The sequence below is a fragment of the Psammomys obesus genome, unplaced genomic scaffold (assembly GCF_907164565.1).
Source record: "Psammomys obesus unplaced genomic scaffold, mPsaObe1.curated_primary_1811, whole genome shotgun sequence".
Classification (NCBI taxonomy): Eukaryota; Metazoa; Chordata; class Mammalia; order Rodentia; family Muridae; genus Psammomys; species Psammomys obesus.
In genome coordinates, this window is record NW_026585742.1 from 4,446,208 (window position 1) to 4,472,001 (window position 25,794).

General features: G+C 40.2%; 1 protein-coding gene across 3 annotated transcripts in view; it reads right to left on the bottom strand.

Annotated features, from left to right (window-relative positions):
* The window catches only part of Cadps (calcium dependent secretion activator), a 444,339-nt gene that overhangs the window by 107,926 nt on the left and 310,619 nt on the right, over positions 1–25,794 (bottom strand). For 2 of the 3 annotated variants that reach the window (XM_055599062.1, XM_055599061.1), the window contains exons 12-17: positions 23,952–24,088; positions 20,518–20,705; positions 8,248–8,349; positions 6,528–6,591; positions 6,035–6,158; positions 3,610–3,678 (exon numbers count right to left, since the gene is read on the bottom strand). In XM_055599062.1, coding sequence (XP_055455037.1) covers positions 3,610–3,678; positions 6,035–6,158; positions 6,528–6,591; positions 8,248–8,349; positions 20,518–20,705; positions 23,952–24,088 — 684 coding nt within the window. Of the gene's footprint in view, positions 1–2,724; positions 2,743–3,609; positions 3,679–6,034; positions 6,159–6,527; positions 6,592–8,247; positions 8,350–20,517; positions 20,706–23,951; positions 24,089–25,794 lie in introns of all 3 variants that reach the window. The other variant, XM_055599060.1, reaches the window with a different exon arrangement.

Below are 25,794 nucleotides of genomic sequence, written 5' to 3' on the forward strand. Positions count from 1 at the left end.
CTTCCTTCCTTCCTTCCTTCCTTCCTTCCTTCCTTCCTTCCTTCCTTCCCTCCTTCCTTCCTTCCTTTCCTTCTTTCTCTCTCTTTCTCTCTTTTGATCATATCTATTTATCTATCATCTATCAATCACCCATCTAAAATATTATCTGTGCAAGTTTTACAATTCCTTGATACATTTAAAGGAAAAAAGTTTTATTTAAAAGTCTGGTGGAATCACTATAATGCTTAGAAAATCATACATGGTTTTGGTTAACAGTGGAGGCACAACAGCAATGATACTATCAAATTCTCCAGTGCTTGCTTGGTTTAAAACATGTGACAGTTTAACGGAAATGTATTTATAATAATACAATTCTTTTTGTAGGATCACAGTTTATCTTTCATAGACTTTTGCAGTCTTTTGAATCTTTATATTTCTTATGATACTGTAATTAAGCTGAACTTTTAACTTCCAATGATATAACAAGATAGAAAGCATAAAGCCCACCAGAAGGCAGAGGTAGAGTCTTTGTAGATGCTCAAAGCATGCTTTGAATAAGTGCACTCTGTATTTTAGTCCTAGCATCTTACCCCATCTATTTATCATCTGTCTGTCTATCTATCTATCTATCTATCTATCTATCTATCTATCTATCTATCTATCTATCATCTATTAACTATCTATCTATCTAATCTATGTATCTATATTTCATCTATCTATCTATTGATCAATCATCTATGTATTTACCATCTATCAATGCTATGCTATGCTATGCTATGCTATGCTATGCTATGCTATGCTATGCTATGCTATGCTATTCTTTGCTCTTCTTTTTCCTAAGGAAACTGAAAGGTAGGGGAATAATGCAGGATATTAGAATATTTAAAGGCCAGGAAAGAAGAATTTGAGATCTAATTTGCTTAGAAGAGGGCTCAAATATCCCCAGGTTCACATTCATCTTTGCTTCAACATTACATTTTAAGTTCAATTTTTCTCCATTCCTGGATTTCAGATTTTCCTTACATCACTGCTAATATATTTTTTTCCTGAAGAGAAGCTTTATTTCTGCTTAAGGAACTTTCAGTGGCTGTCACCTGTAGAGGTAAGATATGTGGAATTATCCTTTGAAAATTCTATACAAATACAAAAGTTACAAAGATTCCTGAGGAAGGAACTTTGGGCCAGGAGACATAGTCATACTTTTTCTTTTTAAAGACAGGGTATTGCTACAAAGCTGTGGCCTGTCTTAAACTCACTACATCCTAGGTTGCACTGTCCCCTTCACTTTCTGACTGCTAGGGTTACAGGTATGTGCCACCATTCCCAGCCAGCTTGCTGTCTTTTATGGCATGTAAAGGTCATAGAATTCGTGCCCTGCATGTTTTGTCACTCAATCTGACACTGTTTTATAGCCATGTTGAATTAGGGTAGGTAGGCACGTGGTCTCTGTATGTGCTTCCAGGACTATGCTTTTGTTCATCATTTGTGTTTCTTGAAGCTTTATTTGTTCTTCTGTAAAATGGGAGTAGCTGCAAAAGGGTTTTGAAGATTAAATATGTTAAACGCATGCAAAACCACACCTAGCTTTTGGAGTCCACGGCATAAGCATTTTATATAAGAACGTTATTTTTATCAGCTGTATAGTTTTACACATTTGTATATTTTGCTCTGTGTGGGATAACTTCCCAATCTCCAGTTTCCATAAACTGATTCCATATGCAATAGAAACCTGATCTCTTGAATGTGTCTGAGGTTTTCTAACAATGTCACATCCCTCCAACACATAAACCAGCGGGGATTGTAATGTGTTGAGTGTGAAGTTTCCACATAGGCATCAGTGCTCCATGAAGACAGAAGATGTTGCCCTCTCATTTGGATAGTTCCTGACTTTTCACCCTGTACTTGCTGCAAGATAGGGTATCTCCGAGCACTTGCCTAATGGATGAATAGATGAAGGAATGAGTGAATGACATATGTGGGGGACACATATGTCTTGAGCATAGTTTTGAGTCTTGAAATATTTATTGCTAACCTGGTTTTTGCCACACATTAAAAACTGAATTGTTTTGAAACATGTTCAAAGTTTATGTGGGATTAAATGAGAATTCTTCATGGAATCTTTTCCCTCTTAAAGACACGGATCAATAGTATACATTCATTAATATTTCATGTTTGGGCTCTTTTCTAAATAGGCTCATAAGTGTTGAGACGAAACAAGAAGAAACAAGAAAATTTCCAAAGCCAGAGAACTCTCTCACTGCAGGTCCTGCTTAGTCACGCCATCCATCACAGAACACACAAGCACAAAATGGACACCACTGCTTCCTCTTGACCGATAAACACTCATCAAAGAACACAAACTTCTCCATAGGGCGGAGAAACAGAAAAAAAATGAAAGGGAAGATTCATTTGGTTCAGTGTCCTTAAAAATACAAAACGTAACACCATACACACACAAGGCCAAATCACTAGACCCTGAAACCAAGGATGAAGGAAGTTCTGCAGCAAACCAGAACTTGGTTCCTTCAAACTTACACCTTTATGGAAATGCCGCTCTCTGAAGGCCAACAGTGAGTGGGCATAAGATGCAGTTAGACAGCACAAATTAACTCCTTAAGTATCACTGTGACTCCGCACTGCTTTCCGGGAGCACATACTTTAAGGAGCTACTTAACAAAAACAGAAAAAAAGAAAACTGTAACTCAACAATCCTGGTAATTGATAAGGCATATACAATCGGTTCACCTGCGTCCTTTTGATTCTCTATTTGAAAGAGAGAGCACAACGAGGAGAGAAGAGAAAGAAAAACAAGAACACATATGCAAGATTAATGAGCAAGTGGACCAAAATGCCCCCCACTTATGCGTGATACATGATATAGGACAGAAGAGCTTGCCCTTGGCTTTCCACTGCCCCAAAGTTTGGGGGCCAGCAAAAAAGGGCTCCTTCATAGATGTGGAAAATGCTGCACAAATAGAAAATTAGTAAATTAAGTTTAAGGTGAAATCAAGCTATGAAACATACATGAATTCTTCAAATGACAATTAAGTCATATGTTCTAGCCAGAGCTTTGAGGACAAGGGCAAGTAAAACCCTCCAGAGAGAAGGAGGAAAACTTCCCAGCTTGAGAGAGACTAGATAGGAAGCATAGAAGATCTAGCTTTTCCTGAGTAGGACCACCATGCATAATCTCATACCCATCATATTTTGACATCTTAAACACGAATAAAGAAGGCATGGCTTTGCCTCAAATGTCCTTTTCTGACACCTAGTACATTGCTCCCCAGCTTAGCTGCTACCTTTAGATTGTGTACCAGTGACAAGTGCTTTGCAAATTAGGGTTACACACAAGCAAAGTAAAAATGCATTCAGGTCACAGACAGAATAACTGAAAAAACTTACAGACAAATCTGAGTTTATCACAAACAAATGGCTTAATTGTCTAACCTGTTTTAGGCTGATACAAAGTGACTGGACTTCTCACACTGGGTTTCACAGACAGAACCAACAGACAAGCCAATGCTAAAAAACTTGAAGCAAGGAGAGTGAGTTGGTTTGGATCTGGATTTCTTGAAATAATGGAAACAGAAAGAGTGAAGACAGCATGGTGAGGAGGTGGTAGGTACTCACGAATGGTTAAATCCATCACTTGGGAGGCCAAGCAGAAGACAGGATGCTCATACATTTCTCTCTTTTTCCCTATAAAAGAGGATTTGGGCATGCAAGAGGCTTAGGTCAGAGGTAAAGAGGTTAAAGGTCATAGGTTAGAGGAAAACGTTACATTAGCTCAAGGGAAAATAGCCACAGAGTATTTTGGGATAAACACAGGATAAAAGAAAAAGGAGTTTTGAAATTTGGGAACTACTGGATTAACCATTCAGCATGCCATGAGCCACGAGAGAGATTGTGACCATGATTTTATACGTCTCTTTAGAGTCGTTGGCAAGAATACAATGACCAAAAACATCATGGGTAAAGGGCAACAGAATTTCATTATTTACGGCTCCAAGATACTAAGGATTTCAGACTTTAGTATCTAAGGCTCTTGAGGTATTTCTTCATAAACATAGTCTCCAGCAATATTACTACAACTTCTTTCCAAAATTCTTAGACAGATAAGCTGATAATGCTCAGAGAGGCTCAAGCATAAAAAGAAAAAAAAATGGAGGATTTCTCTCTAGAGTGTAGGACCTGAGCCTTGTTCAAAGAAAGCTGTCTGGTAGTAATATCTTTGAAGCTGCAATATCCCAGCCTACAGTAGACTATGTTCATGGAAGAAAACCTGACACATGCAGCCAGAGAATGTGGGGTTGTCTGAATTAACAATCCCAGCATGCTTTGAAATTGGTGTCTCAGCCACTTTTGCAGAGGTTGTGTCAAAAAGTGGCTGAGCCAATCACGGACAAGGAAGGAGAAAAGCAGAAGAGAGCAAGTAGTGTGGAATGAGGTACTTCTCTGAAAAGAGAGTTGGAATAAAAAGATTGGTTTCTTCAAAGAATCCCCAGACCTAAAAGTCACAGTGCAAAAGATAATTAACACAACTGAGAAGAATTGAGGCACAGAAGGAGACTACAGACCAGCTGATCTACTGCAGAAATGAATGCATTTTTACTTACAGATCGCAAAGTTTTTTTTTTTTAATTATTTATCTGAAAGAAGAGAGGAGATCTTACCAAAAGACTAGTAATAGCTGGACCAAGACCTATGTATGAGGCAGCATTTGTGGAAACTGAACATTTCATTTTCTGATTCCATCCCATCTCTGCCTTTAGGATCAGTAGATACATGGTTGACTTTACCCAATCCAACCAATCATTATGTCCTGGGCTGGGAATGCTGGAACAATTATTTGCTAATAAAGCCCTTTAACCATTGATCTTCTTGTTCCTCTATTTTTGTCACTCATTACCAAGTCAAGAGTTGATAAACACCCTTCTAGTGCCCAATTCTTAAGTGTTTGTCCCTGGATGCATAACAATGAACTCATTACCACTGGTACACAATTTGCATTGTCACACAGACAAAATTGAGAGAGGGAGGAAGACATGTAATGTACAGAACACTGGGAATTTGACATGATTGTCAGCTAATTTTCTAAGGAAACAAGACATTGGCAGTATACATGATGGCGTGTGTGTGCTGTCAGCTGTTCCCCTGCCTGACGTCCTGAGGTGGACAGTGTGCCTTTGCTTGCTTTCTTCAGGTGCCATGTGTTTCGTGTGTGAGAGAACATCAGGTTTAGAGTGTGGACACATCAAGTCTTGCACACAGAACTTCCACATGTATATACACTTACACCACTGGTCAGGTTGGGTGTGGTTTTCAAATCACCCTATAGCAGCCAACGGGGGTAACAATGAAAAGTGATTAATGCCTTTGAGAGTGACTAGGTCCCAAAGAACCACAGACTCTTGAGTTGAATTTATTCAAAGTGCCTCTTAACTATGTAGTCATCAATGACTGCTTCCTAAAATTTGAGATGGCGGTAACAATACACTCCTACATCGCTAGTAACATGAAAGAATGAAGTTCGGAGCCAACCTAGAGCCCCTGGAGGTGACTCCATACTACCCTGCCACCGATGTTCCCTAAAGACAAGAGACGTCCAAGGCATAAGAAAGAGTTAAGTAGAACCTGAAAGGTTGCCTTCTTTAACTGTTGTTTTACTTCCAGTACTGTAAATCTGCAGTAGACAGCAATTGCTTCCTTTCTCTCTACTTCAAGAAGGGAACAGCATGATCCAACTCTTTCATGGCAAACATCAGTCCCAGAGAAATTATTCAAGGCAGCACAAATACTCAGAAGGACCTTAATAATTACGTAACCATCCCTTTTTCAATGTTGGTTCCCTCTAAAGCTGTCTCTTAAGCCTATGTCCTGCCTTACATCTATTTTTTTGGCCACAGCCAGGGTGTTTTCCACATTTTAAGTATGTTTAGCTGAATGTAGTCAGATGGACCACTGTCTTCTGGTGTCCATCAAGAAAAGAGATGAAATTTTCTAGGGAGGCATACCAAAACTTAAATTCAAAACTAGTGGAAGACAGAAACCTTACCTTCAATTTTGGCATACTCGGACAGGCGTGAGTAGTTGACCAGAGCAGCCTGCTCTAGGCATTTGCGGATGACAGTTTTGACCTCCTCTTGTGGCACTGGAGTGACAATATCTTTCATCAAAACCTTCAGGTAGAAGGAAAGGGGACTATTAAGTTCCAAATCGACGTGTTACACATTTCTGCTTTTCAAAGACTTCAGGTATAAAATCCTTACTGCTGACTAATGCGAAAACTATGGGTAGCAAGAAACCCCCAGAATAGCTGGGGTGGCCAACTTGTGCAGGCATCAGTGAAAAGCTCAGAGAGTCTCTTCAGTAGAACTAGTTGGGAATCTGAAAATAAAACTTCTGGAATTGTGGCAGTTTCCTCACTTTTATTCTGGTATTTCATGAATGGTAAACAAACCTTTGAAAACTATCAACTGGGTCATCCAACTGTAAAGTTTGATTGCTATCATTTTCGTGTCCCTTATATGTCCCACATTCATTCTTACCCGTTCCAGCAGTGAAAGTGTAGCTTTCAAAGCACCTTCAGGTCGACCAAACGGAAAGCAATACCTAAAAAAAGACACACAGATCTTTAGGTTGCCCACACCATTACATTTGAGCAGGAAACAGGCTGCAATTTGATTCCTATAGCAACTTGTACTGAGGAATGGAAAATGCTTTTTATTTTGTCACACTGTGTTATGCTAATTCTAGTTCACACCATGTATGTGTATATATAATGTATGTATGTATATGTGTGAATAATGACTGAAGAGGGACTCTGCAAATGTCTGCAGCAGAACAGAACACTGAGAGTGGTGACACAGAGCTCAGTTTGGATTTCCATTGTGATGGAAAACACCAGCTAACAAAAACACGACCTCATGTGTGTGTTATTAAAGGGCACAGCGTGGAAAACAAGGAGTTAAAAACCAGCTGGAATGCAAACACACTTCATTCGATCCCTAAAGGGTGGAAGCACAAAACTGGAATGCATTCGGGATAAATTCCTGACTCTGCCTAACTTGCTTGGGATTCTTTTCACTGTTACTTGATCTCCTCCTCTACTGATGATACATTTTTCCTATAATGTATGGTCAGTTAAGGGACTTTCATCAAAATCTCACTTCATAAAAAGGAGAATTTCCATGGCACAGATAGAAACATATCAGGTACTGCTACAGGCGCCATCAATGGCTTTTGGGGACAAGAGCCCTTCAAAATACTTCTCAGCAGTATAGAGAGCAGGATGGGCTGCAGTGGGTGGCTGGGGCCATATTCTGTTCTTTCTCTCTCTCAACCTCATTTGCTCATTGTTTACCCTGAGATTACACTTAACTTACCCGGGGGCTCATAGATAAAAAAGGTCAGTATCTCTCTAGCCTCCAATCCTATAGCTGGTGTATGGAAACTATTAGAAGAACAATTGAGGCTTGAGGTTACCGCCTCAGGGTCTACGTGTGAAGCCAACATTACTGTATTAAAAATGTGCCACATGCTTTACTGCGGAGATGTGGATTGCGTAGTGTGAAAGTCAAGGGCACAATTGGCTGCTGACCATCCAGTTTCCACCCAAGCCTCGACCGAGCTGAGTTTCTATTGTCCTTTGCACAACTAGTAGGAGCGGCAAAAGGAAAATTTCTTATGAACACCATTAATTTTGCTCTCATTCAGTATGACCCAAATTTTAAAAACTGTTTTATCTAAGAACCTTGAAGAATCTTCAACCTTTTATACAACATCATCAGCCAGATCATTCAAGGAAAGCTTTGTTCTTAAAGCAACTGAAATGCACTTGTGAGTTTGAAATCTGGGGCTGGGAATATATCTCAGTTAATAGAATGCTTTTCCTACCATTGCTAAAGACCTGAGTTCAATTCCCAGCATAGCATGAAACCATGTGTTGGCATACTTCTATAATCCCAGCTCTGGAGGCAGAAATATTAAGACTTCAAGATAACTTTTGGCTAAATAGAGAATTTGAGGTCAGCTTGGGTTATGTGAGACTCTGCCTCAAAACAAACACCCAACAAACAAAGAATGCAAAGTCAAAGTCTGGGAGCTAACCAGAGCCATATCCAATTGGTTGGCACTTTTTTTTTTTTAAGCTATTTTTGCTTTAGTGATCCTATGTGTTTCTGAGATGCTTACAGCTTTGGGGGAAATGAAGGCTTTTTGTGCATCTTCTTTCTCATCCCAGTAGGTTCCCAAACCACAGATTCTTACCTAAAATGTGTAATCTGATTTTCCAGCAGAACTCGGAGTCTTTCTTTGATTTCCTCAAAGCGTTCTTTTTCTTCAACAGTCACAGTTCCGATCCCATCAGGCCTGAAAGAAGACACGTTATGAAGTGACGGGAACCTCACATGCCGACACCACCAAATCAAATCTCTACCAGGAGGAAACTGTCCATTTAAGAAGCAGCAAGCACAATGACAGATGTGACCCCAGAAGCCCTGCTCTGCAGAGGAGTATTCTCAAGGGGAAGATGGTTTGGGTTATCACTCAATGACTATTTGCAGGGATGTATGTCATTCCTGTGAAACAGTGAAATGACTCACAGGTTGATTATTCCAGCTGTTTCTGTCTGGTCACTAATTCTTAGAAGATTTGAAGAAGTTAACATCACTGTGTGTGTGTGTGTGTGTGTGTGTGTGTGTGTGTGTGTGTGTGTGTTTGTGTGTGTGTGTGAGCGAGTGAGTGCCTGTGCACATGCATGTACATGGAGGTCAGAGATCAACATCAGGTATCTTTCTTAATTGCTGTTCACGTTAATCTTTTAGATAGGCTTTCTCACTGATCCTAAAGCTTGCTGGCTGGTCAGCAAAACACCTCTGTCTCTGATTGCCCAGTGCTGGGGGTGCAGGTGCCCATTGCTGCACCAGATTTTTAAATACAGGTTCTGGAGGACAAAACTTGGGTCCTTATTCCAGCCCCAGCCTCCACAGAATGCCTGTTAGGCTGTCTTTGATCATGTCTCATGTTGTTTCCATTACAAGTTTTAATTTTCTTCAGTCTGGCTGTTGAATTTTGTTTACACCAAAACCAACTCACTAAAGTACAAAACACATGTGATTGGCATGTACATTCATATATTTGATTGGAGGAAATGGGAACCATTCAAACCATTTCACTTTTAGAGGGAAATTAACACAGAGAAAAATCAGTGTTGTTAAATTTAATGGACAATTAACAGAGAGGCTTACAGCTCACAGACAACAACATGGGCATTTGCCACCACCTTTAGTGACTTATTTACTTATATCTTTTTGGTGGTGCTGAGGACTGAACAGGGCCTCACGCACGCTTGGCAAACAGCCTACCACCGAGGTACATCTCCAGCTATATGCCCTTGATTCTGAGGTGAGCCTCTCTGGGAATCAAGACACTCAACCCTTGCCCAAGAAGGTTTCTCAGACTCGCATTTTTGTTTGTGTTTCAGATGATAAAAACCTGAATGATTAGATGTGTTTCACTTTCTTAGCTAATTCCGACATTGAAGGGCGCTATCACAAATGTCAGTTGTGCTTTGCTTCCTGCCTACTGTTCTGGTGAGGCACATTACGGAAACCAGAGGGCTCCTACTTCCTGCCTGGTGGCCTCTCCCTGAGAACTGGGAACACCGTTAACTTCACTATTGAAACCAAGTAAACATTTATTGATATTGTTGCTTTAATTCGCTTCTTACTCACTGTATGCTAGTGTGAATAGCTTCACTTTTAACTTAAATAAAACAAATGAACCTCATTAAGTCTGAAAAGTTCTCCTTGAGAGTTTACCTGCAAAGTCAGGTGATAAGATAAGGCATGGTCTTGACAGCAAATCCAAACCTTTTTTTAACTGCCAGATTTGTATTCTTAGGGTATTGGTAACAAGAATGGTATTTGGCAAATTTGGTGAGAGATCCGCTGCCACTCAGCTTGTGAAAGACCACACGCTTAGCATTAGTTAAGAAGCCACGTTAATTTGATGTCAAATAATTACTTCATAAAATTCTTTCAAACACCATTTTCTTCTCCATTTACTTTCTCAGTTCACCAGTAATGACTGCACAGGTGGAGTGCTCAGAGAACAATCTGCGACAAATATTTTAGGGGAATGCTGACTTCTCTTATAAAGTATTTTTATTTTTCTGTTATTGCGTATGTGTGTGTGTGTGTATGTGTGTATGTACATGTGTGTGAGAGAAAACAGGCATGCATGTGCTATGGTGTGCATGTGAGGGTCAGAAGACAACTATTTTTTAAAATTTATTTATTTTTTATTCACTTTACATTCTGGTTGTAGCCCCATCACTCTTCTCTTCCCCTCCAGTTTCACCCATCCTCCTCTCCTCCTCGCTCCCCCCGCCTCCCTTGCCTAGTCCTCAGAAAAGGGGAGCTCCCTTTCCCATCCACCCCAGCTTATCAAGTTGCTTCAGCACTGAGCCTGTGGCCTGGCAAGGCAGTTCTTCCAGCGGGAAGTGATCAAAAGCTAGCAAGTGAGTCCGAGTCTGATGCTGTCCCCACTTCCCTTACTAGAGGACCCACATGAAGCCTAAGCCTTCCATCTGCTACATCTTTGTTGGGGGCCTAGGTCCAGTTTGTGCATGGTCCTTGGTTGATGCTTCGGTCTCAGCAAGCCTTTCTGGGCCCTGATTAGTTGGCTCTGTTGGTCTTCTTATGGTGCTCCTGTCACTCCAGGTCCTTTTCTCTTTCCTCCTCCTTTTCCCCAAAAATCCCTGCTCATTGCCCAATGTTTGGCTGTGAGTCTCAGGATCTGTTTTGAGGCACTGATGGGTAAAGCCTCTCAGAGGACAACTCTGTCAGACTCCTGTCTGCAAGCTTAGCAGTGTATTGTTCATAACATCAGAGGTTGGCACTCTCCCATAGAAGATACCTTTGGAGAGTCAGTTCTGTCCTTCCACTGTGGGTTCTTGGAATTGAACTCAGGCTGTCAGGTTTGTGAAGTGAGCACTTTGGTCCGTTATATCATATTACTGGCCAGAGAGCTGTTTTTATAGAAGCAATATGCTTTTAGCAGGCTATGGTTCTCAAACCTGATCATGGCTCTCATCGCCTGGAGGCCTTCTGGCGACCTAGATCATGTGGCTCCATCCAGAATGCTTGAATTGGTAGGTTTGGGATAGGCTCTGAAAATACATACTTTTTTAATGGGTTCTGTGGTACCACTGGTTTGGAAATCAGATGCTAAGAACCACTGTTCATTCTATCTATCCATCTATCTATCTGTCTGTCTGTCTCTCTGTCTGTCTGTCTAAGCCAACACAAACACCGAACCTCAGTGGAGGCTCTTCCAGTGTGAAAGTATGCTTTGTTTTGGTGCATGGCTTTTGGTATGTTGATGATGGATGCTAGTTGGGGATCATCTTCAGTGTTGCCCACTTTATCCTTTGAGACAGAACTTCTCCCTGAGCCTGGAATTTGTCAGTTTAGCTGGACTGGTTGGCCAACCAGCAAGTCCTAGGGAATCTTTGTGTCTTCACTTGCTCAGTGCTGGCCCAGGTTTGTTTTCATAGCATGCTTCATAGGCTGAGCCATTTTACCGAGCCCTTGTCAGGATGCTTTTGATCCAAGGTTCTCTGCCCTCCCCATCCTGGAAACATGGGGAGTGTTCTTTAATTTTCATAAAACAGCTTGGTGGCTTTTTAATTTCTCAATATTTAACACTTTGTGAATCACAAAGAAGAAGAGAAAAGGACAGAATTTTAAGCATTTAATTTAAAGGTCCCAGGCTGGGCTGTGTCTTCACGCGGAATGCATGTCCAGGGAACTGGACGTCCCTTTTTCTTGTGCATGACTGTACATCCCCACTTACCATGTTCTGGATTCTTAGGTGCCCACCGCCCTGCTAACTGCCCTGGACACAGGTGGACCTACTGGCCTACTATTAACACTGAAGGCTTCCTTGAAAGCCTTCTACATCTCTCAGCCAGTGTGCATCTCAGCTGGACTCTGCAGCTCGGCCACCCGGATCCTCTCTTTGAAATTTCAACAGCAACTGAGCAAGGCAAGTTGAGAGGAAGCAGGTGGGATGTGCTCATCTCAGCAGATGGGTTTTGACCATATTGTTTTTACAGGCCAGTAACGTTGGCTTTATACATCCTTCTGACAGCTGTGAGTTGGTCTTTCTGCAGGGGAGACTTGGATGGGAATTTTGAAAGCATGCAGGTCATTCAAATGCAGAACCAGGACTCTGACCTGCTTCATACTCTTCTCTAGCTTCTTTGATTCCTTTTCCTCTCTTTGTATTCTCTACTTCACAGTTTGCTTGATACTCATGTAACATAAGTCCACATAGGACACATGTCTTCCTTCCTCACATCTCTGGTTTAAATAGAAGCTCATAGCCTCTAGATGATTCTTTAGGAACACACACATGTACACACACTTGCATGCAAACACACACACACACACACACACACACACACAAAGATAAGCAGCCTCAAGCCTCTGGTTCCACCTAACTGCACACTGGCTAACCTCACTTCTTGTATATCATGATCCTAGGAACTGGAGACAATATGCAGGTCAAGTGTAGTCATTTTTGGAGCCTTGCCGAAGACCGGAAGCTCTCCAACCTATAGGCCATCACTGGAGGCAGAAGTGGGCCTCAGCAGCGGCAGCAGACTATATCGCATCTGACATGGCTGGCATCTCTGGAATCCACCTTTCAAGTTTTCGGCAAACCATTTTCTCACTGTCCTTCACAAAGCTGACATTCTCGGCAGCATGATAGGAAAGATGTCACGTCGGCTGCTCTTCAAGTTCTTGTCACCGTGGTTAGCGCCAGTTCTGTCACCTTCACTCTCCTCACAATCTCCCATCTCGAGCCATGTCACAAATAATAATACATCCAGAACTGCATCTTTCTCTTTTTCCCATTTTCAGTTTTTTTAATCAAATGAAAGCTATCAAACCCAGTACTCATCCTTTGAGTTATCAGTGATGTAAACAGTTTCCCCTTGCCACAGCATTTCCAAGCTAAAGATGATTAGTTAATAACTGTCGGAGAATTAATTCAGTATTATTATGTACTGGGTTTCAAGTGCAAAACCAGTGTTGATGCTGGAAAGAACCAGAGCAGTACAGTCAAAGCCCTCATTTTGTGTCAGGAACCCCCTGACCTCTCTAGTAGTTAAATTGTCAGCACACACCCAGGCAAGTACTCAGATTCTTAGCATTTAATTATCTCCAGGGCATGGCTCTAACATCATGTTGAAATCTGGGTTGTGAAACCTTTTAAAAGGTAAGATGCCTTTTCAAGAAAGTCAGGATAAAGTATTAATTCAAAGCATATAATGATTAATGTCTTCCCATAGTGCATCTATTTGGTGATTAAGTGCCAAATCCAGGTGTAAAACATATAAAACACATGAAATCACCAGAAGAGGAAAACGCGTCTGGTCCCCAGCTCTGCATACAACCAGCTTTCAGCCTCCAATCAGTACCAACAAGGGCTAAAGCTCCAGCTGAAGAGGGAATATACTTTCATCTCCAAATGCAAATGTCCACATATGCTGGTGCAGGCACTGTAAACACGATATATTCTCTCTCTCCAAATGGATGCATGCCTGCAGACCGCATTATGGATCCATGAAAATGTCCTTAAACAAGCATGATAACTGAATCTTACTTGCTACTAAATTGTTCCAGCCTAGAAACACGAGCATTTAAAGGGCCAGAGCAGGACAGGATGTGTTAGGTATTCCTTGCAATGCTTCTTAGACAGGACAATTACATCAGATATTCAGATAATTTCTCTCTCTCTCTCTCTCTCTCCTTTCTCTCTCTCTCTCTCTCTCTCTCTCTCTCTCTCTCTCTATATATATATATATATATATATATATATATATATATATATAATTTTCAAAATATCTGGCCACTATTCATCCTTACATTTTTTTAGAGTGCTTTCTCTGAATTTGATTTGAGTGTGGAATATTTTTCTTTGTTTCTTTTGGACAGTTAATAGATATAAATTCAAGAGAGCACCAAAACACCAGCCACTAAAAAGAGACACCCCCGTTCCCTTGCTTGCTCTGCTAATGGCTTCTATAAACCTAGGTTAATTATAATTTGTAATTAGGACTCTCATATCCCATAGCCACTGCTTCATTATGAAAGCCAGCCTTACCCCTTGCCTCTCCTTTCCTTCCAGCTCATGCCCTTTTCTAATTATGCCCTGATGGCCTGGGGCTCAGACACACTGCTAAAACAAATATATCAAAGTGTTTGTGTCACAAATGGTCAAACCGAAAGAAAAAAAAAGTAGTTTCAGCACTGTTACAAGTGGGTGTTTTAGCTTCTTGGGTTGGCTAACAGAAAATTTCAAAAAGAGACTTGGAGAGGGCAAATATTCCAGGGATGTCTTTTCTGACTTGTTTGCAGTTTATCTAAATCTGAAGTTAGGACTCTACCACATTGAAGCTCCATTTGACCTATTGTAAGCATAGGAGTGGTTGAAAAGTTTCCCCCACTGGACAGTGGAATGTGGATGCAACCAGAATGTAGGCGACAGTCAGAGTGGCTCATGTCTGATGTGGGTGCTGAATGAACAAAGAATCCAACAAGGATCGAAAAAATAACACAAAATATAGAAGAGTATTAATTTTACCAAGAAAGGGACAAGTTCCCTAAATCAGAACATCATAGATTCTTCTCTTGGAGGAACAAGAGAAGAAGAAATATGTTCTTTTATTTTGAGATGAACGCTGAGAAGCTATGGATTTGACATTGGAGACTTAAGTTAGAGTTTAGAGTGGTCACAACAGAATTTTTTTTTAAATCACATCCATGTTCAAAGCATGTGACATCTGCAGACAGTTATGTACAAAAGGTTTTCCCCAGGGTGAGGATACACTGTGGAATTTTAGGTAAGAGCTACCAATGGCACAGATTTCATGCTGTTCCTGTGGAAGCAAGCTTTCTTCAGGAAGACACTCACATGGTTTAAATGAAGTCCACAAGTCTAAAGAGAATGGGACGCTTACTTTATTTGAAACTTGTTTGGAATTTACCATCTCCCTCTTATGAATACTTCCTGTTAGGTAAATCTGGCTGTTTAGAACTTAGTGATGCTTCATCCATGCACAAAGCCAACACCTGCACAGAGCTAGATGTAAACCAGGGAAATGTTCATGTTCATAAATGTACTAGTTCTGTGTGTATCATATAGTCAAGAATATAGGTCACTATTAGGCCCCACGCATACTTGTATGCTTCATAAAACACTGTGCTCAGGGCTCTCTGTAAGGCATGCCTATACATACTTATGTAGATTTTGTTTTTTGGGGGAGGGGTACAATTAAAATATACTAAACATGTGTGTGTGTGTGTGTGTGTGTGTGTGTGTGTGTGTGTGTGTTTGTACAGAGGTAGAGATAGGGTTGAAAGAAGAAAAAAAAAAACATGCAACTCATGCTAGGCAAGCATTCACCAAACAAACAATACATTAAAATCACCACCACGTGACACTCACTGAGTCAAGGACACCAGAAATAAGACAACTGTTGTAGTCAGTGGGAGAGAATACAGGGATCCCGCTGGGTGAATGCAGAAGAGTCAGTTCAAATCTAAACCCACAGGATATACATGAGCTGTGAGGATGAACAGAACCTTAATTTAAATACATCTCCCCAGAAGATCTTTGGACTCATTTTCAGAGATGTTTTAGAATCCATGCCCTCTTACAGCTGCCTGCAGACTCATTAATCTATGCAGCGAGCTGTGGATTGAGGCGGTTGGCATTATGGAATTTTTAATTGCTGATACAATGTACTTTCTATGCAGGCCATATGTGAAAAGCAGCAGTGGCATTCAAGAAATGTTAAATAATAATGTAAATGAGAAAAATTTCCAATCTCAATAATAAAGGGATCCAAGGAACATTGACGCAACTTGCAATCATCGGAGCTGTTTGATTGCCTTGTCACTGTGGGACACTGACCAAAGTGATGCTAATCTAAATGTCATCTAGAAAGAATACTAAAAATATTATGGTGAAAATTAAGTACTGCAACCTTAGGAGCTGATTTAAAAATGAGACGATATAGCAATTTGCATCTGTGGATTTTGTGGTCGCCAAATGCAACCAGCTGAACACTCTCACATTTTCTTTTAGTTTGCTCTCTCTTTTGAGAAAATGGGTTTAGTTCTAAAGAGTTGGCCCAAACTAATATTGATTAAATTAGCCTAAAAGTTTGATCTGTATTAGAATCACTTGAGTTCTTTTATTCATCGTGCTTAATTATCTCATTATTAAAATTTAAAGGTTCATGTAAGAATTCTCCAGAGAATTTTCGGTTGTAAAGAGGGTTCAAGAATCAGAATTATTTCCATTTCCTTGCCACAAGTGGTTGAAAAGTATAGTAATCCAGCAGCCATGATCTTGACTATATGTGCTCTGAAGCTAGAATCATGGGCAGAAGTGTATTGGATGCAGAGATTCCTGGTTCCATGTAAGAACTGCTGGAGTATTTGGGGGTTGGGCCAAATGCTCTCTATTTTGTCAGACTCTTCCATGTGACTTAATATGCACACCAGAATATGAAAACTACTGCTTCTGTGGATCAGCACAAGTTATATTTAGACATAGAGTCCATGTAAAGTAAGCAACGACAAATCCAAGGGGGAAAAAAGATGCATATTATCCCATCACTTGATTTAAAATAAGACTCCTTGACCTTGATGCTACTGTTTTTTGAGCCTCAGAATTACTGGGTATTTAATAATATACTCATGCCAAGCACAAAAACCTCCAGACCTTGATAAAAATCTTTAGGAGGGAAAAACTCACCATCCTTAATCCTGTCAAACACACAGGAAAGATCCCATTGGGTAGTTCTTTATATGCCAGAAAATAGGCTCCAGTCCAGCGGGAGCTGCCTTTCAACAGGTACTACTGTATGCTGATTCTGAGAGGTCCAAAAGCAGCACTCTGGACAGCTGCCATGGTGACTCTTCCTGCATTTTGATTCTGACTGCAAGTTGCTGTTTTCTTGGAGGTAGACATGGACACCAGAGCAAAGACAAACAGGAGCTCTGCCTCACCTTCAGCCTTATTTACTGCCAGGAGGGAGGTGAGTGACCAGATGGTACCATGGTTTTCCTTTATGCTCTCTATTAGCTCTGTATATTAAGATGCACAGGTTGCTACGTTCTCTAGAAAGCAAATGTTCCCATGGCCCTTTGATCTTTCTATAAGGCTTAGAAATGGTCAGCAGATAAGTGAACTCTGAAGCGTACACGATCCTTGCTTGGCCTTTGTGTAACTTGGACATGTCTGTCCAGAATTGCAGGCAAGGAGAAGAAGAAGTACATAAGAAAAAAGTTGGAAATAGTGAGTAAATGTACGTAGGCTCAAGGAGAAGGTATCACTTTTCCAACGAAAGAAGAGAGAATAGCTAAAGGTCAAGAACAGGACAAGATGGACAGCTCAGAACTTCATGCCTTGAAGATGACTTTGCTGTGTAAGTTGCTCTACTGACAGCCATTGGTTTAGTGATGGGCTTTATTTTGTGTGTTATCAGAGCTCACTATTTCAGATGGGTTTCCTCTTAACATATTATTGGAGAAATTAGAAAGATTTGCCTAATAAAGTAGAACCATAACAAATGTATAGGCTATTTAATGTTAACCCATCTTATCAAGGCATCAACCTACTGATTAGATATGATGACAGAAAAAAAAAATCTGACTTATACTTCTGTCTGCTTATTGCTACGTTAGTCTTTCCAATACAAGCATGTTTAGAAAACAAAGAAACAAACAAACAAATACCGCACTCATATTTAGTCCCAATATACCATGTTTTATCCATTTCTAAGATCTTTTATGAAGAATTGCACCTCTGAAAATCTTTAAAGGATGCAGGTTTAAAGGATGCCTAAAGTCTGTTGTTTGCAGCATGGGTATGGTGGCGTGGATACAGGGACAAGGGCAGGACAAAGGGGCTGAAAACACAAGCCATCGTAAACATGGCTTCTTACCTTTTTTGCTCTTGACTTGGGTGGGCTTTAGACTCTTTTCTTTTTTTTGATTCTCTCCGTGAATCTTTTTTAGCCTCCGGTTCAGGAGAAGGTGGAGATTTGCCCCCGTGAAAGTCAGTGTTGGGTAGCAGCTCACTAAGATACACATGCATTTGTTGACTTTTTAGAGGGAGTAGTCACATGACGCATGCACAGAGGGTGGCCAGCCATAGGAGAATCAAGAGCACATACACATGCGCAAACAAAAAGAAAGAAAAAGAAGAACGCATCAAAAAGCAAAAGCAAACGCATTCAAACTAAAATAAAAAGCAAAAAAAAAAAAAAAAAAAAAGGATGCAAAACGCATAAGGAAAATCAGAACTGAAAAGAAAATAAGAAATCCAAAACTGTTCCCACGACAAGATGTATAAACCTAACTGTGAATCAAGTGGCAGTCTTACAATATGAAACCCAGACAATGTGTATCATAATTCATGATGATGTTTACCAGGGAGTTTACAAAAACATTTCATTATTTTATAACACTTCCTTATTCAGTAACATATGTAGAATACAGTGTGACAACCCGGAGAATATAATGCAACTTCTCTCTCTCTCCCTCTATAAAAAATTCAATCCAAGAGGCTCTAACAGATAGTCATCAAAGTGTACATATTTATAAAAGTCAGAATTATGCATGTTCCAACCCAGGTATCAGAGTCTTCATGAGTATCTTTTATGCAAATAAAAGGTCATGTGTTGGGCTACGGAGCCATACAATAGAAGGTGAAGACAATCTTGTTGTCTGTTAAAATATTCAAAGCTACAATGTTATTGTTATCTAGCTCTAAATGATGGAGTCGCATTTCATAAAAGTCTATCCATACTGGAGACAGGAAAAGCACAGAAAAAAAAAATCCCACAGATATTTCAGGGCTGTGTGTGTGGTGTGCAAAGATAAGGAAGGCTGGTACAACCCTGGCTTCAAAGCCAGGTAGCCTGGACTGGCTTCTTTCCTGTGGATTTCCCTAGAGTGACAACTTGCTCATCTGAGGCTTGTTTTCCAAAGCTACCCAGCTGTCTTCTGCTGCCTCCCCTGGCTGTCTGCAGGGATGATTTGGAATATTGTAGACTTTTCTTTATACTAACGTGTGGCTACATACATTGAGATGGTAAGCTGGCTGTGGCAGCATGGAAATTTATTCCATGCCTCTAGAGCCAAATGGCAATGTTCTTAAATTATTTGATTCTTTGCATTATTCAGGACATGTTTTTTTTTTCCTCCAGGAGCTGGGCAAGGTCTAAAGAAATAGAATGCTTAGTATAGAGTCAGGAGACTTGACATTCTGATCTTGTCTATGAACCTAAAAACTGAGGGGGTTGGTTAGATTGTGATAGCCAAAGTTCTTCCCACCTCTGAGGTTATGTTCTAAGTGTTCCTGGCATCTTGGCTTCCAGCTTCACCTATCTTGCTTCAGCTCTAGCAATGTGCTTGGCTTCCTTATTCACAGGACAGTAGTACATGCTGTTCCTTTTGCCTGGAACTACTCAACTCCTACACATGCTTCAGTTCCCAGCGCAAGCATCATTTCCTCAGGGAGGTCCCCCCTGCCATTCTGCCACTCCATCTGAGTCATGTTCCTTAATGAGGTCTACCCAGAGTTTAATTCCTTTTCTTAGTGTGTCTTCCCTTGTTTGGTGGCTAGTTTTTATTTTTCATCATGTATACAGAATGCGAACCAGAGCCTGACCTCAGGCAAACCAACACCAAATATTCCTGAAATGAATGACTGTACCAACACAGGCAAAATACCAACCAATTTCTTGCCAAGTTTTGGACATTTTGTTGAGGTTTTTTTTCTCTTTCATGAACATTATTTATTCATTAAGATTCTCAAAGAAAAAAATGACTCATGTGCAAAAAAGTCAATAGTCAATAAAAAGATTGCTAAGCAATCTTAAGTAGTTTGAAATTATGTATATATATATACATATACATATATACATGTATGTATATGTATATCAAAGAAGAATATTCAGTAACACAGGGCCACCTATGACCCAAACTCATTGTTTTTGTTGAGTTCTTTGTGTTCACAAGTATCCTCTCAACATCATGAGAATATTGTCATTCCTATTTTATAGACCAGAAAACTGTAGGTTAGAGGATTTAATTACCAACTAAGGTCACTGATTAAGAAGACAAAAAAAAAAAAAAGCAAAACCAAGAACCACCCCCTCCAACAACGATTAGTATCCAGACTGATTTAAATCAAGGGCTCCCCTAGAAGGCCTGTTGCTATTTCTTCACAGTTGCTTAATGAAAGGAAAGTTAGCATGTCTCTCTTTCCCTTTCTCCCTCTCATTCTCCCTCCCTCCCACATGCCCTTACCCCCTTTCTGTGGATGTGTGTACCACTGGGTAAATAGGTATAGATGGTGACTTTGGTTTGATCTTTCAGACAGAACTAGTCACAAAACACTGGAAGTCCCTTATGAATTTAGGAATACCTTCAGACTCATGTTTACCTGTTTCCGTGGACATGGGATGCGCAGAAGGCAAAGCTGTAGTGAAGAAGTGTGGGGTCAATCATGGCGCCATTTTCTGCTCGTTCTAGCAAGTCTCTAAGATAGCAGAGATGCCGATGACATCCTCGAACTCCATTTCGAGCACAATATTCATCTAATACAAATACCTGTCCAGGACTGAACCAGCCCTGTAGGGAGAATAAAGGAAAGGCTTTCTTTTAAATACAGGTTGCTTTCTGAAGAGCTGCTAGTATCAGGAGTGGCTATAGAAGGCACTGAAAGACAGCCAGTTTTAACTCTTTTGATGGCGTGCCAGTTGCCATGCCAGCACGCTAGGGATGCTCTGTCTTAACCCTCTCAGCAGACCATCCTGGAAGATGTTGTCATCCCTGCCATGCAGGTGGGTAAATTAACTGAGTCCAGGAATGCCATGGGATTTTGATGTAATTGTTAGAGCTATATCAGCAAGCATTATGTTTCCAGAAAAAGAGAATCACCAGGGTTCCAATATGTATGTTAGAGGAGAATAGGGGTGAAGCTGGGGCAGAGTCTGGGAAGGATAATTTGTGATATAAATGCCTTGAGTTGGTATTGTGCTTGACAACTAACGTTCAGTTGAGCCTTCTATCAAGTCTGAGGTAGAGAGGACAAGCACATCTTGTTTTTCAACACAGCAAGGGAATCTGAATTAAGAAGCTGCAATACACACTAGACTCAGCCCAGCTCTGTCTACTCCAGGCCCTTCAGTCTCCCTATCCTCAGACAGAAAGGAAAATTTAATCTGGTTTACATATAGACTAAACTTTGCAAATCTTTACACCTTGGAAGATTTTTTTCAGTACATCTTGAAATAAAGGTAATAACACAGTGCCTCAAAGAGTTAGAGCGGGTAAGTTTTCCAAGGATGAATCAGATTTCATTGAACAAAGAGAGGGGTTTCTCATGAGCTGGTTTACAGTTCTGCCCGTCCCCTGCTCCCCCATAATTATTTGTTTTCCTGTATTTATTTGCTCACCATCAGGCCAGCCAAACTTTGCTATAAAAGAGAATCCAGATGGAGTCTCTGACAATATTTCAGCAAAATGATGGATAGAAAGCATTGCCACTGTTATGTAATGTAAAAGACAGGTCTATAGAAAAGCCTAGTGACTTGACATTGAGGGTCAATGTAGGTAGAGTATAAAACCAAATTAGATTGTCTCATGTCCATGCTATCTGAAGCAAGAAATTAACCAATCTAGGCAGTAGTTTCTAAATTAGAAATTTGGGCTCTTTTAAATATAAACTTCATTTTACTTTGATGGTCTCTTGAAAGTTTTTTTTTTTTTTAATATTATTGCTTGGGATAGAAGGGACGAGAGGGAACAGTGAGGTGGAAGAGAGAGAGGCCAAAGGCGTTTGGGAGGGAGGGCTTTGCAATGCTCTAATCATGTATTAGGGATCCAGGATCTTCGACTGACAACACGCAGCTCAGAGATGCATCCAACGAAAGACGGCATCTTTCCTATTTCAAATTATAAGTTACTGCAGAGGGCGGGAGAGTAGTTGAGGCAGTGGGCTGCCCCTATAGGCAACTTCTTTGCCACTCCATCTGCTACCCCAAATGCTAAATCTTAGAGACAACACTGCTGTGAAAGATTAAAATATATTTTCTACGACTCAGATGACACCAAGTCTTTTGTAGATGCCAAAATAGCTGCTTTGAAAAGAGTTGAAGAAATATCAATTAGGAACTGAGTCGAAGACACAGAAAAATTTATGTATCCCTGCTGGTCGGTCTCCAAAACCAACTGAAAAAAAAAAGACTGTAATAATGAGGGAAATGGAATATATAAAGATAGGGGATAAGGTCCTTTAAATTTCTGTTACTTTTTGAAATTCTGGCCTTAATTAATAGATTCAGGTATATAAACAGGAAAGGGAGCTCCTCTGGAGCACTCACAATTGTTATTTTTTTAATCAGGACTATATTTTAAGCCTATAGTGATTAATGAGAAACAGGCACCAGCATTTCCTTCCTAGCTTACTTTAGGGGACATTTATTAATTCTCCTTCACAGTAAATTTCAGAATGGTAAAAATGATTTTCAAACACGGATGTGAGCAAAGTCTTAAAAAAAAAAATGCACCTCCAAGTGTTCACCAAGTGAGAAGAATTCCTACTGATTAGGGGCTGGTCATGTTGATGTGCACCTTCACGATTTTCATAAATGAAGTTAAAAATAAATAATAGTAGGGAATCTATTTGAAAAAAAAATTTGACTTACAATGCAAGGTAAGGTTTATTGTTTGTTTGTTTGTTTGTTTTAAGTCAATGTGGTATTCCTTTCCAACTTGGCAAAGAGTCTCCAATGAAGAGATTCTAAATATGAAATAATGTGCCATTATGAGCCATAGATTAATAGCTGATCCCACAGAATCTCACTTCTATTTTTAAGCTGATTTTAACCTCTTTAAAAAACATACTATATCTTCAAGCACCAAAAAAGGGAATTTAAAATAATCATTCAGAATAAGAGTTTATGCTAATGTCAGCTAATTATACAATATTAATGTTACATAAATATATTAACTTTGATGTTTGAAGTCAAGGAGAATTTGCCCTCTGCATAAAATCACTTGATCATTTCCCCTTCTTCTCTCCTGCCTATAAAGTGGGATTAGCAATATTCACATTTAAAAAACAAAGTCATAATTTAGAGTCTGCAGACAGAAATGAACGGAGTCTTGTTATGGTTTGGGCCTTGATAGCTGCAAACCCAAAATGTGTTTTCAAAAATTGGATAAATATATACCAGTAGCCCTTAAAGTGAACTGATTTTACTCAGGGTTTAAAACGGGATTTTAGGGAATGTAAATGCCCTGCTGGGTAACTCAGCTTCTCTATGTCTACCACACCTTTAAAATTTTCTCTTCAAGGGTGAAGAAGGTTCTGAGTCTGAGAGAAAAGTGCCACCCAAATAAACAAACCTGAATCCATTAGGCTTACCGGAGTGGAATGGATTAGCAACTGCTTCAGTCTTTAAAAGTGACAAAAACATTGCATTCCTTAATGAGCTAGGAGTACCAGGTATAGGATAGAAAGCGTGGGGTACCTTAAACTCTATGACAATCAGGCAATTTTTATAAGTTCATCACGAGCAGGTGCCAAGCTCAACCGCCCTCTTAGGAAAATTTCTCACGTAACAGCTGAACAGGGGGAAGCTAAGATGGAGTGGCTGGGGAATTGGCTATGTCTCTCGTGAACACTTCCTCCGACTTAGATTGATTCTTAGGTAAATAAAACTATTGCCACGCAGAAAATTAAAGACACGTTTATAATTGTTAAAGGGATTTTGCATGGGAGCAGGGAGAGCTCTGACATGAAGGTAGAGGGATATTTGGTTTTTCAAAAATGTCATGTTGCAATTGCTGTAGATCAAAGGATATACTTGCCAGGCAAGAATAGGAATCATTAAGTCTGTGATCCAAAGTCAGCCGCTGCACCATCTCAAAGAGGGAAGCGTGGTCAAAGTTACAGGGGTTGGAAGAGATAAATTCATCCATGCCATGCTTTTGAGCTCTATCTGCATCTGTTCATTTACACATGTGGAAAGAGACACAATTTAGAGAAACACATCACAGTTGTTTTTTTTTTTTCTTTTTGACATTTCAGATTCACAGGATTCACTAGGCATTGTGATTATTAGCTGCCTCCCTGCTGCCCCCCACCAGTACCCCCATGATAGTCTTTGACCCCCCCCCATTGTCAACTTGCATCACTTACTGGTCAGTTTACTGCATTTAGGCAAAAATATATTGGCATCAACATGTTTATCAAATGATCACAATTCCAGTGCTTTGTGTTGCTCTTTACATCTATGCTTAAGACCATAACTTCGCCTGCATCTCACCAAACTCTGAAAGCAGATCAGATCTTTGCTGAGAGCGGTCTAGCTAGCTTTGCAAGTTTGTAGTAGATTCTGCCATTCCAGTGGTTGTGTCTAGAGCAATTTCTCTGTGCTTATTGGAATTATCTGGGGAAAGGCTTATGCTGGTTTTCAGCAGAATGACAATATTTGTATCATCCCATTCCAAATTTTCATTGCCAATTTGGTGTCACGAAAGGTTTGATTCCCAACCCTCTAAAATTAAGGTTATTTTTTAATTTAATTTTTTTTTTAGATTTTCACTGAAAGTGGGAGAATAAGTTAAATGGGAATTAGTGTAAGATAGGCAAGGACACTGCCTTGTGGGGCATTTACTCCATTAGCAAAGCTTAGGAAAGAGCCGAATTACCCTGTGAGGGCTGCAGTCTGCCACTTACTGTGAGTTAAGAGTCTCCGTGCATTCACACTTTTCTTTACAGGGTGAAGGCTGGAGGCAAAACCTCCTAAGGGCTAACTAATTAATCTCAACATGTGTAACTAAAATAGACTATCCTTAGCTGGCAAAATAACTCAGAGAATTCAGCTCAAGTGCCACCAAGAAAATCCTAAAAAGGTAGGAGTGAAGGTTTTTCGTGGTAAAGAGATCAGCTCACTCTGCCGTATCACTCACTATCCTGACATCCAGACTACATCCAGAGCGAATCAAGCCAGATTTTATTCATCTCTTTGTATGCAACATTTTAGTGGGATAAAGGAGCCTGCCAGGACCCATCAGAACAATCAGGGCATAGGGAAATGTTTTCTGACTTGAGAGGGTGTTTGAATAACATTTTCCTCTGTTGTCCCTGTCCCAAAGAAGGTTTTCTTTTTTCTTTTCCCTTCCTTGCCTAGGGTATGACCACGAGCTGGTTATGTGGTAGCTGTATGACTTTATTTAACACCCTGAGTTCTCAGAGATCTCAGTTATCATTAGAATGAAAATGCACAGCTTGTCAGCTTTTTCCCTTCCTAGTGTGGGTTTTTAAAAATCTTTGACATTTTGAATAGGAATAGTGAGTGGTCAGTGTTGGAATAAGATGTTGTTTATGCCCAAGACGCACAAAAGCAATGTCTCCAGAAGGCAAGTTGGAGAATAGTATTTTAACAGACAAATTACTCCATTAAAATGATCCAGCAAAGGCTTTTGGAAGAGATGTTACATGTGCAGAAATTATATTAGAGAGTCTACAAGAGCACTCCTTGTTGTGTTAGTAGCCTCAGCCTCAGCCGTGGGGAAGTGCTTTGAAATTGAGTTTGCTGCGTGACCTATGGGCTTTCTTTTGCTTTGGTTGTTAAGCTTCTTTTGCTTCAGGATTGTCAGGACCATGGAGCTTGAGGGAAAACCGGCTGTTTCTGGGAATGGATATGCT